This window comes from Protomyctophum parallelum (assembly GCF_964188405.1).
Source record: "Protomyctophum parallelum genome assembly, chromosome: 6".
Lineage (NCBI taxonomy): Eukaryota > Metazoa > Chordata > Actinopteri > Myctophiformes > Myctophidae > Protomyctophum > Protomyctophum parallelum.
In genome coordinates, this window is record NC_139701.1 from 34,596,801 (window position 1) to 34,613,219 (window position 16,419).

Consider the following 16,419-nt stretch of genomic DNA (forward strand, 5'->3'; position numbering starts at 1 on the left):
ATAAAAAAGCGTGTGTGTGTGTGTGTGTGTGTGTGTGTGTGTGTGTGTGTGTGTGTGTGTGTGTGTGTGCGTGTGTGTGTGTATATATGTGCGTGTGTGTGTGTGTGTGTGTGTGTGTGTGTGTGTGTGTGTGTGTGTGTGCGTGTGGTATGTTGTGTGTGTGTGTGTGTGTGTGTGTGTGTGTGTGTGTGTGTGTGTGTGTGTGTGCGCGCGTGTGTGCGTGCGCGCGCGAGTGAGAGAGAGCGGGAGAGAGAGAGAGATGAAACTTCATTTCATAGACTAGCCTGCATAACATGTTGTGTCTGGACTTTGGAGTGCATGTCCAGTCCGGGCGTGCGTTCTTCTGTGAAGCCCTCGTAGCGACCACCAGGCCAGTACAGATGAAGTTTTTTGGACACGTGGATCTGGATGTGTTGACCGTTGACGATACCGCGGACATTTGGAGCCCTTAAGTTATTAACCAGCAGAACTCCTATCCCACCAGCTCGCGTGCATCTCTGAGATGGTGCGATGTTCCCTCCGGCTCTTCAAAGCGTTGACTTGCTGCGGTTGAGTTTTATTGCTGTGCTCTTGATGATGAATGAAGCAGCTGCTGATGTTGATAGTTGTTATGAGGTGAAGATGGCTTACATGATGCGACAAATAGGCACGGCGGAGTTGGTACCTGATCGACCAGGAACAGGTAAACACAATTCTTCTTTTAACCACCAGTCAGTAAAGTTATACATTATTGCTGCAGGTTTATACATTTCGGGAGAGCCCAAGAGTCCATTTCCCATGACTCGACCAATTAAACAATATCCTCATTCCTCACACACGTATTAAACAAATTAAATGTGAATATTAGTTTAAAGTTTATCCGACTGAGCTAAAAACTAATATTAGTCTAATTATGGGCCCCGGGGTTATTAAAATGTTTTTTGTACTCTTGTCACGCCTGGCCTCAAACAGCAACTGGGTCCCAATTGGGGCGAGTATAACCTTTAGAAACATGGGCATGAATTTCAAATTAGGGATAACGGATCATATACAAGTGCCCTGTGGCAGATTAAAAACACCAAATAGTTTTAATTGCCACTGGAATGTCCATGATATTAAATGATAGAGCACTCACTTTGCATACAGTATAGATATAGGTGGTGCTGGTGCAGATGCCAGTTTAGAATCTTCCTAATTAGGATACTCGTGATGACAGTATTGTATCTTCTCACAGAGAAAGCTTTGGTATATTGCTGACATTATTATCCATGATGACCACAACTCATGTAAGTAAAGTAAAAGTATACTGCAATATAGAAAAAGTCTGGTATTCAAAATGTAGGCCTACTTGAGGGGGTAAAAGTACGAAAGTATTGACATAGAAATGTAGGCCCACTTAAAGTATCAAAAGTTAAAAAATAAGTACTCATTATGTAGGATGTCTCATTTCAAGCTTTCAAATGTATAAACATCTTTTGAAAATAGCAGATCTACGAGGTCACAGTATGTTGTAGATCGGCTATTTTCAAATGCCCAAAATGTATATGGGGCTAAAGTGGTTACTGTATGTTTTGTAATAATAATCAAAATCTATAAAGTAACTAGTAACTAAAAGTTTTCAAATAAATGCATAGTGGAGTAAAAGTACAATATTTGCCTCTGAGATGTAAGTAAAAGTACTGGCAATTGGAAATACTTGAGTAAAGTACAAATACCTCAAAATTGTGCTTAAATAAGTACAGTACTTAAGTAAATGTTACTTTACATCACTGCTTGATGGGGCCATTGTAATTTTCACTAACCCTGCACTGAAACGTATCACGGGACGAGCGTAGTGTTTCTTTCTGTTGTTATCGGCATTATAAGGAGCGATGCAACTACTAGGCCCTGGGAATAGATTTATACATGATACAAGATGAAATGAATGGAAGGAAATGTATGTCTGACACCAGCACTGCCAACTTGGCCTCAGTTCCTGAGGAGAATGCCAGCCAGTGTCACTGCAGAAGAATGCATTCCTCAGACATAAATACACCTCCTCAAAAGTATGCTAGTCACCTGGCCTGTAGCCTCGGAAACCCAGACGTTTTTATTTCCAGGGAGAAAACCTGGGGCCTGGGCACCCTATGCCTCAGCCTGGGAACCCTATAGGTTTAAGGGGTTAAGTGTCTTGCAGACTCTTGCTCAGGGACACAAAAGTTGAACTGGCAACCTTCCGATTCCCAGGCGGCCTATCTACCCGCCTAGCTATGGCTTCCCCTAATTAACTCATATTCGTTTAGTACACACACCTCCTCAATATATTGTCATTACTACTTACAGAACATTTGTTTCAACCTGCTTGGAGTTGGAGACAGTTGTGTCAGGAAAATACTCATCGAAAAATAACAGACCAAGCTGTTTTTCAAATAACAAATATGTGTTGTATAGGCCTAAACTATTTGTGTGAACCTCCAAGTAAATAAAAACAAGCTCTTGCTTTTCGTTTTTTCCCTTTGACCGAGGTCCGATATGTGTGTGTGTGCGTGTGTGTGTGTGTGTGTGCGTGCGTGCGTGCGTGTGTATATATATGTATGTGTGTGTGTGTGTGTGTGTGTGTGTGTGTGTGTGTGTGTTTCTGCAGTACAAGGTCTTATTAACCTTGTCTTTTACTGACATTCTTCCGCTCTTGCCCTCTTTGATCTCCTCTCCCTGGTTCTGTTCTTTCAGTGTTTTCTAGCTCTCCGTGCGCGCACGCACGCACGCACGCACGCACGCACGCACGCACGCACGCACGCACGCACACACGCACACACACACACACACACACACACACACACACACACACACACACACACACACACACACACACACACACACACACACACACTTGATCCTAGGGCAGCTGCTGGCCAGCTTGGCTTACATCAGTGCCAGTGTGGTCCTAATATCAGACATCACACACACACACACACACACACACACACACACACACACACACACACACACACACACACACACACACACACACACACACACACATACACATACTGTACACATACACATACATATTACATACAGTACTATACACACACATTCACTGAGTGGTGAAGTATCACCCACTGTGCACGTCATCGGCTCTTGGCCCCGGCTCAATGAATTATCATTTTTGGAAAGTTTCAAAGTCGTTCATGCATTTCATTCATCAATGGTTCAATTGACCACACCTGTGGGATTTGAAACCCAGTCATTTATTCTTATTGAAGTGTTGATGTATGCTAGCATGTTGGACTGTTGCATAACTCAGTGCTTCTCAAAGTGGGGTCCGGGGACCCCCAGGGGCCCTAGGGGGGCAGGCAGTCCCCAGCTAAAGTAGTTGATACAGCATCACATTCCTTTTAACCACTTTATCCATTTATATATTGGCTATTGAAAAATAGTTGATCTACTACAAGCTACATTTTTTAGTCTTCTCTTCTGTGGGTCCCTTGAACAAAACATTTTCAGATGGGGGTCCGCGGCCAAATATATAGTCACTTTTGGGTGCAAAACCTTTTTTCCTTTTTATTAAGTATTAAAAAGCGCTTCTGACTAAACTTCATTGGAACCTCAAACTGTTGGTCAAACCACCTAACTCCAACTCAGTCCAAATCCAAATCAGTCATTCTAATCAATGATGGACATAACAACTATCTCCACATCACTGGTTAAAAACCTGACAAACTTGAGTTCGATTTGGGTGAAGTGATGCTATTATAGGAGTCTATGTATAGGACCGACAATTTCAAAGTAACAATAGAAACTTATTATTATTATGTTGTTTTAAAAACGTTTTTTTCCCCCTGAAAAGTTAATATTTTGGACATGATTTTATTGATTTAGTTGGTGTTATGTTATTTAATTTGATTAATTTCTCCGTTATCTCTCTTTGTCTCAGGCGAGTCTCTCAGAGTGTGCATGCACAGCGGTCCCAGCTGCTGCACCAGTAAGATGGAAGACAGCTATGTTGCTGCCGTTCGCAGTGAGACACAGCAAAAGATGAGATCCTACAGCTTCGAGCTCAAATACTTGATCACTGGACATACCAGGGCGTACCGCGGTAAGACGAGAGAGAGAGAGAGAGAGAGAGAGAAGAGCAGCGGGTCCCAAACCTTTTCAGCTCGAGACCCAAACAAAAACACATTATAGGGCAAGACCACTTGAAGAGAGGATTGGAGGATTGGGTTGTGTATCTTGCCATGATGTAACTCCAAAGGTGGGCAAGAAATCAAAAATAATTTCTCCATTCATTAGAAATATGCAAAATATGCTCCTCATTGACTTGCATTGTTTTTTTTTTAAATAAAAATGTTAACATTCTGTTGATTTTATTAGGAAGAAACCCGGACTGGATCCGCAGATGGATCCAGATATTCAAATAGTAAAATCAACAGGAAGTTGACATTTTTATTTTGGTGATACAATATTGTCCATATTGTCTGTTATTACGTGTGTCAAGTGTTAAGAATAGTGATTTGGGGAGCAGTTTTGCTGTACAATGTAAGTCAATGAGGAGCATATTTTGAATGATCAATGTCTAATCAATGCAATGGAGCAACTATTTTACACTAAACCCAAACCCCTTAAGAATTAATCACTATTAAGCCCTATTTGAATCGTAGTGGAAATAGCCTATCCACAAGCTCACGGTTGACTTGTGAGCTTTTGAACATTTCTGAAACATTTCTGAACATTTTTTGAAAAACCAAAAAGAAACCTTTGTGGAGGGAAAAGGAGGAAATGTACTTACGAGTCACGACCAATGAAAACGGGTCTAGTGACCCAAAATGGTTTGAAACCCTATGTTTGGGAAGCACTGCTTTAGAGGGGCAAAACGTATCAGTATGTCAGTTCTATAGATAGATTAGGATGAATTCCGGTGAAATTCCAGCCCATCTATTTTTGGGCAACGATACAAACGGCTGAATGAGAGTGCAGCGGCTAGCTATACATGTTCTAATTAGTGTGCAGTGTGCACTCAGACATGAGGCTGTGTTCTTTCACAAACAGATTCACTAGCACTGAGAACAGCGTATGTCAGGCAGAAAACTGTTATCGCCATTCTCTTTTTTAAATTAACACAGCCCTACTTGAGCACACTACTACAGCATCACACAAAAGCTTCAAAAGTAGCAGATCCATAAGCTTGTAGATCTGGTACTTCTTTGTGTTTTAATTTGAATCCTGAAAAGTAACAGTTTTGGACATCATTACGAAGTTTCCCCCCGGAAGACAATATGTACACAATGTATATAGGTAGGCCTAGGCTATAATTGGTATACAAAGAAAATGTAATGTCCCACTGAGCAATAGTCGGCTATAAGACGTCCATCTAAAAATGGGTTGTAATTGGTCTAAAATTTTAAGTTCTTTAGCGGTCTAAACTTAGCTTAGACGTTAATTAGCAGTTTTTAGACTGTCTATATAATAGAAGTTGAAACAACATTGTTTCAATGTCTAATCTAAGCTATAGACCGCGAAAAAACTTAAATTTTTAGACCATTTATAACCCATTTTTAGATGGACGTCTAATAGCCTGAAAAATGCTCAGTGAAGTATTGCAAATGTGCAATGTGAACTTTTATATATTTGCAATCCTTTGAAAAGGCTGGATAACTTTCCTATTATTCCTCAGTCTAAACCCCCTTGACCTGTTGGTATATTTTCAAACAAAACTCTTTGTTAAATTGTTACATCTCGACTTGTGCATGCTTTTCAAACAACTAATAATCTACTGCATGGATGGGAGCCAATGTTAATAATTGAGCAATTAAGACAAAAATGTAGGTCAATGTTGGTAGCCGGGGGGCCAAAGGGATAGTGTTTAACCGGTGATGTCATGCCATACTTTTTATTTGTGTTTATTCTATTCATTTGGTCATTAGGGTCCACAGAATGAGAGGCCTGCTCTGCCGGAAACACTGAAAAAATTAAGTTATGGACATTTTTGTATACCTAACCACACCATAGACCAGGGGTTCTCAACCCGTGGGTCGCGACCCCTCGGGGGGTCCCAGAATTATTTTGGGGGGGTCCCCAGATGATTAAAAAAAAGAAGAAAGAAATGCAACTGGAAAATGGAAATTGAGAGTTTACATAGTAGGCTACTAAACTTTCCTTAATTATCTGCATGGTTTTAGTGGATATATATGATATATTTTCTCCATTATTAAGGTTATTGTAGCGTCAATAGAGCTTCGCAGTCCCGCCCCCTTTCATGACGACGCCAGGCCCAGGAAATGATTCCCAATGCATTTTTCCCATAGACATTTCAAAAAGTATTTATTTAAAGACGGTTACGCTGCGGACAAAGCCAACTCCAGTTGTGACAACTAATGACAACAAACACAATATTTTGGACCAAACAAATAATTACAAAGAAGAAAAACAACAAAAAATGTGTTTTTTTCTTCTTTCTAATTATTTGTTCTGCCCAAAAAATTATGTTTGTTGTCATGATTTGTCACAACTCGAGGGACTGCGACGCTCTATTTGTATTTGGAGTGAGGAGGGGGGCCGGGCAGGGGTCGCGAGACATAGGCCAAAGCATTTCCTGGGGTCCCCAGCTAAAAACGTTGAGAACCCCTACCATAGATAGACAACCTATAATGGCAACATTTTACAAATTTCATTATGCTTTAAGTAGCATGTGACATGTCATGATTCTGAATCTATTCCATGCATTAGTTTTACACACGAAAAACACTCCTTTGGCTAAAAACAGCCATAGCCACTTGCCCAAATGTGCCCAAATGTGCTGACCTCATCACATTTGTGCTAACCGCATCACATTTGTGTAGTGTGTAGTGTTTTTCGTGCAAAACTAATGCTTGGAATGGATTCAGAATCATGAAAACCCCTAGTTTGACATGCTACATAAAGCATGATTAAATTTGGAAAATGTTGCATAATTATACGTGTGCACCATATGTCTTTTTTTCCTGCAATGTTTACGGCAGAGCAGGCCTCTTATTCTGTGGACAATAATGACCAAATGAATAGAAAAATAAATCACACCTGTGTGAACTGAGTGGTGCAACTCCCCTCTCTCCCCCCCCCCCCCCTCCTCCTCCTCCTCTCTCTCTCTCTCTCTCTCTCTCTCAACAGTGCAGCACTGTCTCTCTCTCTCTGTTTCTGGCGCCCCTACTGGCCCCTACTGGTACATACTGGTGCTCATTAACGAACACATGGGTGAACAACACATAGGTGAACACGGACATTGCTGGTTGTAGGAGTGGTTGCACCACTCAAAAACACAAATAAAAAGTACGGCATGACATCACCTGTCCTCTCAAATTTTGGGCCTTTGGCTCCCCGGCTATGGCTGATAATGTCAGCGGTAACGACGCTTCAATAGATCAGTCAGGCTGTCTTTGCATCTCTCATCATTAGTATTTTGTTGGTTAATCTTGAAACAGTTGGTTTGTTTGCGCTAGTGTACTCCTGTTCATTTTGTGCGGCGCCACAGTGGCTAGCCAAACAAACAACCAATGTTCGATTGACTCTTTGAGCGAGCGAACTCTCAGTGAGAGAAGCGGAAAACGTTGTTACTACTCTCTACACCCTTTCACTCTCTGTGTGCCTCTCTCTCCGTCTGTGCGGTAATAAGGTTTTGTTCTGGACCAATGAGAGAGTGAGGGCTAGAGAATGTTTACATTCAGTGTGTATCCCGGGCAAAGTGTTGTTGCTATGGGAAACAGCCGGTCTCTAACGGGCTGCTCTGAATAGGAGGAAGAATACTCTGCTTGTCCACTTGTCTCTCAACACTATTCACTAGCATGCCTGTGCGCGTGTGTGCACGTATGTGTGAGTGTGTGTGAGTGTGTGTGTGTGTGTGTGTGTGTGTGTGTGAGAGAGTTTGTGAGTGATGTTGAATATGACTAATGGAGTTGGAACAACTAAGGTTCTGGAGGTTTGGCCAAGCAGAAGACAACCCACCTGCCTGCCATCTCCTCCCTTGCCAACCAATACTCCACCCTTGCCAACCACTCACCCACTTCCAACTAGCCTGGCCACTCCTACGTCGCCCATCACCGTGGGTACTTAAACTCAAGCGTCAAAAATGCCCTTGTGCCAGTTTCTAGTAAACACGCACACCCTAACGCTACACGAGAACAAATCGCGCATTTTTCTCAAGTCATCATAGCCCAGCTAACCAGCAACTATCTCAGCATGTCAGCCCAAGGAGTGCCCGACCTGAACAGGTTGCTATACATCCATGCCGAGGAGGACGAGGACCTGTTCCTCGGTACTCACCAGGACGCCGATCCGAACGCCGTGCCCGACACGCCACCGGACCAGCAGGGCTCCAGGTCAGCAGCCGAAGCACCTCCTCGTTCCGCGGCGTCCGACCTCAACCGGACACCCCGGGAATTTCGTGAGGATTCACGTCCCTCTCCAGCTCTACAGCAGAACCGCCACGTCGCCTCCTCGCGCGGCTCCAACGACTCGGCACCTACGATCATGTCGGACTGGACTGTCGTCGGTCTCCAACGGGCGCTCACCGCTAAAGGCGTCCCCTTCATCCTCCCAGCCCAGGAGAAGCCCAGCAGGCGCCCGCTCGGCCGAGAGGTGGCGTCGTTACGCGGCAGGCAGCTCTGCCACGTCGCGGAAAAAGGAAGGCTGCCACGCAGCGTTCCGCGGCCACCGTGACATTTCAGAGGCAGCCTTTTTCTCCAGACGTCCACCCTCTCCACCCCCCTCTGAAGGAGCTCCAGCCACCTCAGCACTCTCTACTCACCACACGGCTAGTGTTTTCCATCCACCACACACCTCCATATTACAATATCCACCCGGTTCTATCCCCCATGCCCAACCCGTTCCTCCCCCCCATTTCCAGCAGGCCACAGCACCCCACCTCTACCCCCCCACCCCACCTCCTCCCCCTTTCTGTACAATTTCCAAGCTCCATCTCTCCTAGGTTTCCCCCCAGCCGCCCTAGGTTTTCCCCCAGCAGCACCCAGCGCCCCACACAATAACGTGTCTTCTCTCCCCCCCCCACCCAGTGTTCCCCAACCCCCCCCCCCCTCCTTCTCCCTCTTCACAGCCACGCCAGCACCCATCCCGCCATCAGCCATCGCTCTCAACGCCCCCATGGTCCCCTCACATCTCCGTTCACAGATTCTCCAAGGTATGGACATTGACCTTTCCTCCCTCATACGCCCCTCCGCTAGCACAGCCCAACACCGGTCAGTAGACCTCGGAGGAGTCTCCATCACCCTCCGTGACCTCTCCCCATCCACTTCCTCTGTCCTCACACCCACCGAGTTCGTCCTCGCCTTCTCCATCATCCGGGATATTCTATGCACCTCCTTCCCTTCCCGCCGCCAAGAACTGGACGACCACCTGTATTTATGCATGGACCTCTGCACGCGATTCGGAGGCAGCCTGTTCTACGAATACCACCGCCAGTTCTCCGCCAGGGCCGCCTCCAGACTCCAACAATTCAATACCACCACCTACTGGGGCTCCCTCGAGCTAGAACTGTACTGTAGGATCTTCGCCGGGAAGACCTCGGAAGCGTGCAGTCTCTGCAACTGCCCCACCCATCCCACCACTCACTGCACCTTCCGAGCTCCAGAACCCCGCCCCCACGCCGCACATCAAGCCAGCTACATCCCCCCCCCCTCCTGAGCGTCACCACCTCCAGTAAGTTTTTCCCCGCTTCCTCCAAAGCAAAAGACAGGCGTGGCCGCCCGCTCGTCTTCGTCGGCAACAAAATGATCTGTAACAACTACAACGACGGAGGCTGCAAACTGTCAGCGTGCCGCCTGCTCCATATTTGCACCTTCTGCGGCGGCTCCCACTCCCGCCTCAACTGTAGCAGGCAAAACGCACGTCCAGCAGTTGACTGTCCAAACACCTCAGCACCCCCATCATCATCCTGGAACTAGCCCAAGAACTCACCAACCACCCCAACCCCACTTTCATCTGCTTCTTCCTAGACGGCCTCAACTACGGTTTCTCCCTCGGACTAATCACCCTACCCTCCTCCAACCACACCTGCGACAACCTCCTGTCCGCCACCACTGAACCGGGGACCGTTCTTTCCCTCAAGAACGGTTTCATGATCGGCCCCTTCCCCTCCCCCCCTTCCCCACATTCCGCATCAGCCCCATCGGGGTAGCCCGTAAATACTCCGGCAAGAAACGCCTCATCATCGACCTTTCATCACCCCACGGCACCCACATTCCCAGCATCAACAGCCTCATCCCCAGCGACGAATTTTCCCTCCAATACGCCACAGTCGAACACGCCATCAACCTCATCCGGCCGCAACGCCTGGCTGTCTAAAGCTGACATCACTGCCGCCTTCAAGGTCCTGCCACTCCACCCAGATTCCTGGCCTCTGTTCGGCGTCCGCTGGGACAATGCGTTCTATTTCGCCGTCCGCTTGACCTTCGGTTGCAAGAGCAGCCCAAAACTGTTTGACAACCTCTCCGAACTCCTCTGCTGGATACTCACCAATAATTACAAACTCCCATACCTGGTCCACCTCCTCGATGACTTCCTCACAGTCGACCCCCCCTCAGCACCACCAGCAAGAAGCCTCACCACCCTCAAGTCCGTCTTCCACCGCCTTGGAATCCCCCTCGCAGCAGAGAAAACCGAAGGCCCACTCACCACCATAGAATTCCTCTGCATCACCCTCAACTCCGTCACCTTCCAAGCCTCACTCCCCCCTTACAAGCTCAACCGCATCCTACTCCTCATCTCCGAACACCTCGCCGCCCCGCAGTGCACCAAGCAGCAGCTCCTCTCACTCCTCGGCCACTTCAACTACGCCATCCGCATCATCCCCCAAGGCCGCTCTTTCATCTCCCACCTCCTTCTACTGGCATCCACAGTCCCCTCGCTCCACCACCAAGTTCATTTCTCTCCAGAGTGCCTCTCCGAGCTGAGAATGTGGCACCAGCTCCTGACCCACTGGAATGGTATCTCCTTCTTCTACCAAGACTTCGTGACATCACCGGAAGACCTGCAGCTGTTCACCGACGCAGCACCTTCCATCGGCTACGGAGGGTACTTCGGCGGTCGGTGGTTCGCCGCCGAGTGGCCCCAGGCGTTGCTGGCCCAGTCAGCCAGCGACGTCCACTCATCCGCGCTCTACGAACTGTATCCAATAGTCGTGGCGGCTTCCCTCTGGGGGTCAGAGTGGGCCAGCAGGTCAATCCTGATCCACTCCGATAACCTCTCCACCGTGCACATCATCAACAAAGGCAGATCATCTTCACTCCCCATCATGGCCCTCCTCCGCAGACTCACCTGGATAACAGTCACAAAAAATGTCATCCTCCGCGCAGCTCACATCCCCGGTCATAAAAATTCAATTGCTGACTCCCTTTCCCGCTTTTCTTTTCAGAAGTTCAGGAGCTTGGTGCCAGAAGCCGACCCAACACCAACCCCAGTTCCACCCTTTTCGGAGATGACTTTCCCCTGAACCATCCATTCCACCACCTCCTCACCCAATCCCGGCACATGGTCCTGCAAGGCATCGCCCCATCCACCCTCTCCTCCTACTGGACAGCCTGGAGGAACTTCCGGTCCTTCCGGACCTCATCACCCTCTCTTCCTACATCAGCCACCTCCATTCCTCAGCCACCAGGTCAGCAACCATCCGAGTCTACCTGTGCGGCATCAACTTCTTCACCAAACTCATCACCGGCTCCCCCTATCCATCCATCCAACACCCCCAGATCACCCTGCTACTCAAAGGGTTCCAGAGGATCGAGCCAAAACTTCCCCCCCCAACGCCAATCCCTCACAGCCGAAATCCTAACCAGCTGCATCCACGTCCTCCGCACCGGCTACTCAGACCCCCACACCGACGCCACGCTCGAGGCTATGTTCCTTTTAGCTTTTTTTGGGTTTCTGAGAAGCTCCGAGTTCACCTCCTCCAACTCCAGGTTCGACCCGGCTCTCCACCCCAGGCTGGTCGACCTAACCACCCACAGCACTTCCTCCCTCATCTTCACCATCAAGCACAGCAAAACGGACCAGTTCGGTAAAACTACTCCCATCTTCCTCTACAAACTCAACACCTTCCTCAGCCCCTACGAGCCCCTCCTTAACCACACTCTTTCCTGACGCGCCCAGCACGCAACACCATCAGATCCCCTCTTCGTGACAAGCAGAGGTTCAGTCGCCACCCGAACCTGGTTCCACTCCCACCTCCGCCTAGTCCTCACCAAAGCGGGATTCTCCCCAGAGCACTTCTCCGGCCACTCCTTCAGAATCGGAGCAGCATCCACAGCTTCAAGCAAGGGAGTTCCAGACCATGTCATCCAGATCCTCGGCCGGTGGTCATCGCTAGCCTACCACGGCTATATCCGCACCAACGCCCAGGACCTGCACAAAGCCCAGCGATCCATGGTCTCGTAATCTAAGCGGTAAGATACTTTTGGGGTTTCTACTATACCACTCAGGCCCACGCCTCGACCCCTAAGCCAAAGTATCTGGGTCCGCCCCCTCGAACCTCTGATCACACTGCTACCCTGTATCAATGCCTTGGCCGTTCATGACACGCGTCACATGCTACACATGCGGCGCGCCCATGGGCGACCACGCTGGCATCACCATGTATTCATGCCCTGGCCGATGTGGCCAGGGCATGTGCCCATGCCTCGCATGCGACGCGCCCGTGGACGACCATTTATACTTCATGCATTGGCATTTGTGACAGCAAATGACCATACTCCACCCTTATTCAATAAACCATCTTAAAGGGTTCCCATGTCTGATGTTTGGTCTTTCCTAGTGAATGAGACATTACAGTAGCTTTTCTCTCAGGTCCTTCCACCATAGACTGCGTTGTTGTGTCCGCCAGGCCAAAGGCATGGCAGAGACTTTGTTTTGTACTCTGTCTGTCTGTCTGTCCGTCCTTCTGTATGTGTACAGCAAATCTCCGGCACTGTCAGCTTGATGGCAGCGAAACTTTAGGTCTGTGATGGGACGCCACCAGGAGGCTGATTTTTGCAAAACAGATTATTTTGTCAGTAGGGCCTACTCCTACAGATTTTGTCCAAACATAACGCAAATCGGTACACAGTATCTCTATAGTCATCCTGATCAGTGGCGCCGTCAGGACGAAAAAGTGCAGGGACATTGTTGTGTATTAGCCCCTTGATGTGAAGTGTGTCTTGCGTGTGTCTTAGGTGTGAGTGAGGCCTTACTGCAGTTATGCAGCCAATACACAACGACTAGTGCGCAGCAAAAATGGAAACGGTGCTAGACCATGGCATGCACAAGCACCGGTCGGGAAAAATCTATAAATAAATCCAGGAAAAATCAATAGTGCGGGGACATTCAGACCCAAATGACGCCCCTTCGGCACCTATGATCCTGATTGGCTAAGATTGTCATGTAAAATTTCCAGGTGTGGCCCGTTTTGAACAAAATGCCACAAATTATGAACGCAGTGTCCAATTGTGGTGAAACTTTGCACACACATTCGCATCACGTTGAGGAGCAAATGCCATATAAAGGGCCAGCAATCCAGAGTGACAGTCCATCTTTTTGGAACAGTGGTACATGTTTGTGAAACAAAGAGTTGCCAAAACTGCTACCACGCGTAGGAAACAGGTTTTCAGATTACATAGCCTTTACACATTTTCTTTAATGTCAGCGTATGTACCAACCTTTAACGGACACAATGTTTAGAAAGCCTTTTCAACTGTGCCATCAATTATATATTATATCTTTCTTTACAAAAAAGAAAAGTTGGTGAATGGCACTTTAAGCTGAATTATTAATTGAAAACCTTCATGACACTGATTTTCTTTAACAGCTGAGTCTAACTCTGAACTCTGTGGCTCATTGATTGAGGGCCTCTGAGCCAACTGAGACATGCCCAGTGGGGCTGTAGTCAAATGCCACCTTGAGAAGGCTCTATTTACACCCAGCGGATTACTGTTAGGATGGTAGGGGTGTGTTTGTGTGTGTGTGTGTGTGTGTGTGTGTGTGTGTGTGTGTGTGTGTGTGTGTGTGTGTGTGTGTGTGTGTGTGTGTCTACTGTATGCTCTGGTACTGTACGAGCCGTGTGCCCTCTCCGCCCCGGCCCAATCACAGAGGGTGAAAAAGTGATCACATGACTGCAGAGTAATCTCTGTCCTGTCACTCGATGCCGTTGTATTTGAGCTGCTGTTGCTAGGACACATGCGTGCATGGATACACCGCACACACACACGCACGCACTCATACATGCACGGTTGCACACACAAACAGAAGCATAGGAGTCCTACTGCACTTTCTGCTGTTTGGACAAGTGAGCCCCTATAGCTTTGCCCCCCCCCCCCCCCCCCCATGACACCTTTCTCACACTCCCTCCTCACCCTCAGACTGTCATCACCCCAGACACTGCCTCCCTCCATTCACCGTTTTAATGCACACCCTTCTTCAGAGAGGTTGTCATATCCGTGCATCGTCTAGTAAAAGTATTTTTTTGCAAATGTGTGAGTGATTGATTGCTATCACTCAATGATTGACAGCAGCCAGTTGACAGTGGATAATAATAATATAATAACAAGCCTACGAGCATGCACGCACACACACGCACGCACGCACTGACAGACTCAGTGAGTAACTCAGTGAAAGTTATAGACACACAGGCATCTCAAAGACAACAGTTGGGATCAGGTTTAATCCTCAAAAGCTCTCTGTCCATCACCCCCCCCCTCCCCGCCTTCTCTCTCTCTCTCTCTCTCTCTCTCTCTCTGATGTACAGTACTCTCTTCCTCTCTCGTCCCCTCCCCTCTACCCTTGTCTCTCACCCCTCTGTCTTTCTCTCTGCCAGTTGTTGCCTCTTCTCTGTCTGTCAGAATGCCATCAGACTGACCTCACTCTCTGTACAGTCTGCTCGTTTCAAACAACACCCTCACTCACGCAGACACACAATTCCACAAGTCAGTCCACTGTGCTAGTTAGGCATTGGCTTACATAAGAAGCACGGTCGGTCATGAGATCAGGCCTCTCATAACCACCTGAATGTAGTGGATATTGAAAATGGAGCGGCGGGATGAGTTCATTTGTATGCTATTTTGGATTGTGCCAGTCAGCTCAAGGACACCGAGTGACTGAGACTTCATGGTCACCCGTGTTTCTTTTAATAAATCTGAAAGCTGTAGATGCAGATGGGGTGGGTAGTGTACAAACTGGAAAAGTGATCTCCGGGGAATTCTGGAAGCCAGAAGCATATAACTCCAGAGATAATGTGTGGCGATTTGTGTGAGTTTGGGACTAAATCTGTAGGAATAGTCTGTTTTGAGGAAGAAGAAAAATGGGAATGAGCGAGAAGTTGGGGAGTTGCGTTTGGTTGATTGTTTGATCTAGTGCCTCCACTATTATGACATGCCCAGAATAGAGACAGTATAGGATTCATGTGGTTAAACCCATTTCCAGAAGTCATGTGATGCAGCATGCGGTCATAAGTCAGAATTTCAGCACTGTCACAAAATTCAGTTTATGAACTTATGTCTAATTAAAAGTATCTTATCCAGAGCTGACCTTTATTCCTATAGACATAAGAATTGTGTGCCCCACTGCGTGATAACCATCAGAATTACAGTGTATGAGGGCCAACCTTTTGAGATTAAGCCGTCAGAGAATTAAAGGTTTCTTCGAAAGGTCACTAATCTGACTCAGTCAGTCAGATTAGTCAATAACTCTCATGGGAAGTTTGCAAAACGGCACCATTCCCAACCGCATGTTTGCAGAGGAGCCTATAAATGGTGTTGCGGTGCCATACACACTGCCACGTCCCATTTTGGTAAGAGGTTAAGCTTGACATTTTCACAATAAAACAAGATTTCATCATGGTTTAAGTGTATTAGATTATATCATGGTCTGGATGTTACTGATTGACAGTAAAAATAACTAACACAATATATATATATCTGTCGCGATAGGCAGGGGGTAGGACCCAAATGCAGGACAAGAGGAGGAATGTTCGCATTTAAATGATTTATTAATCAAAAAACAGTTAAGCTTACAAAACTCAGGGAATTCCAAAAAGCAAAGAACTCTTCCAAAAAAGGTACAAAACAGGAACAACACAGGAAACAGGAATGCAAACCTTTAGAAGAGTAATCACGAGTCCAATAACGCAGAACCTCTCAGAAAACGCAAAAACACAGAGAACTAGGAACACGGGACAGCTCGGGGACAAGGAAGTATGCTCTGACAGTGTGTTTGTGGAATGAGTCCAGTCTTATAGGGAGCAGGGTAATTTCAGGAGTGTTCACAGGTGTGGAATGGGCATGGCACTGTAGGGCTGAAGAGGGGGTGGAAACAGGTGTGTGACAATGACTGAGAGAGGGAATGGAGAGTGGGAGTGGCTGACATGGAAAACATGGTCTGTATACATTGACATAACAACGCGTCATCAGAGCGGAGGGAGGGGCGTCAGCTGCGACTCCGCGGCTCCGC

General features: G+C 47.3%; 1 protein-coding gene across 2 annotated transcripts in view; it reads left to right on the forward strand.

The window, feature by feature from the left end:
* The first annotated feature begins 301 nt into the window (after positions 1-301).
* Positions 302-16,419, forward strand: part of LOC310860710 (glypican-5-like) — a 73,239-nt gene continuing 57,121 nt past the window's right edge. Inside the window, exons 1-2 of one of the 2 annotated variants that reach the window (XM_083767819.1) lie at positions 302-682; positions 3,896-4,057. In XM_083767819.1, the coding sequence (XP_083623945.1) occupies positions 511-682; positions 3,896-4,057 (334 nt within the window). In that variant the 5' untranslated portion in view covers positions 302-510. The remainder of the gene's footprint in view (positions 683-3,895; positions 4,058-16,419) is intronic. The other variant, XM_083767820.1, reaches the window with a different exon arrangement.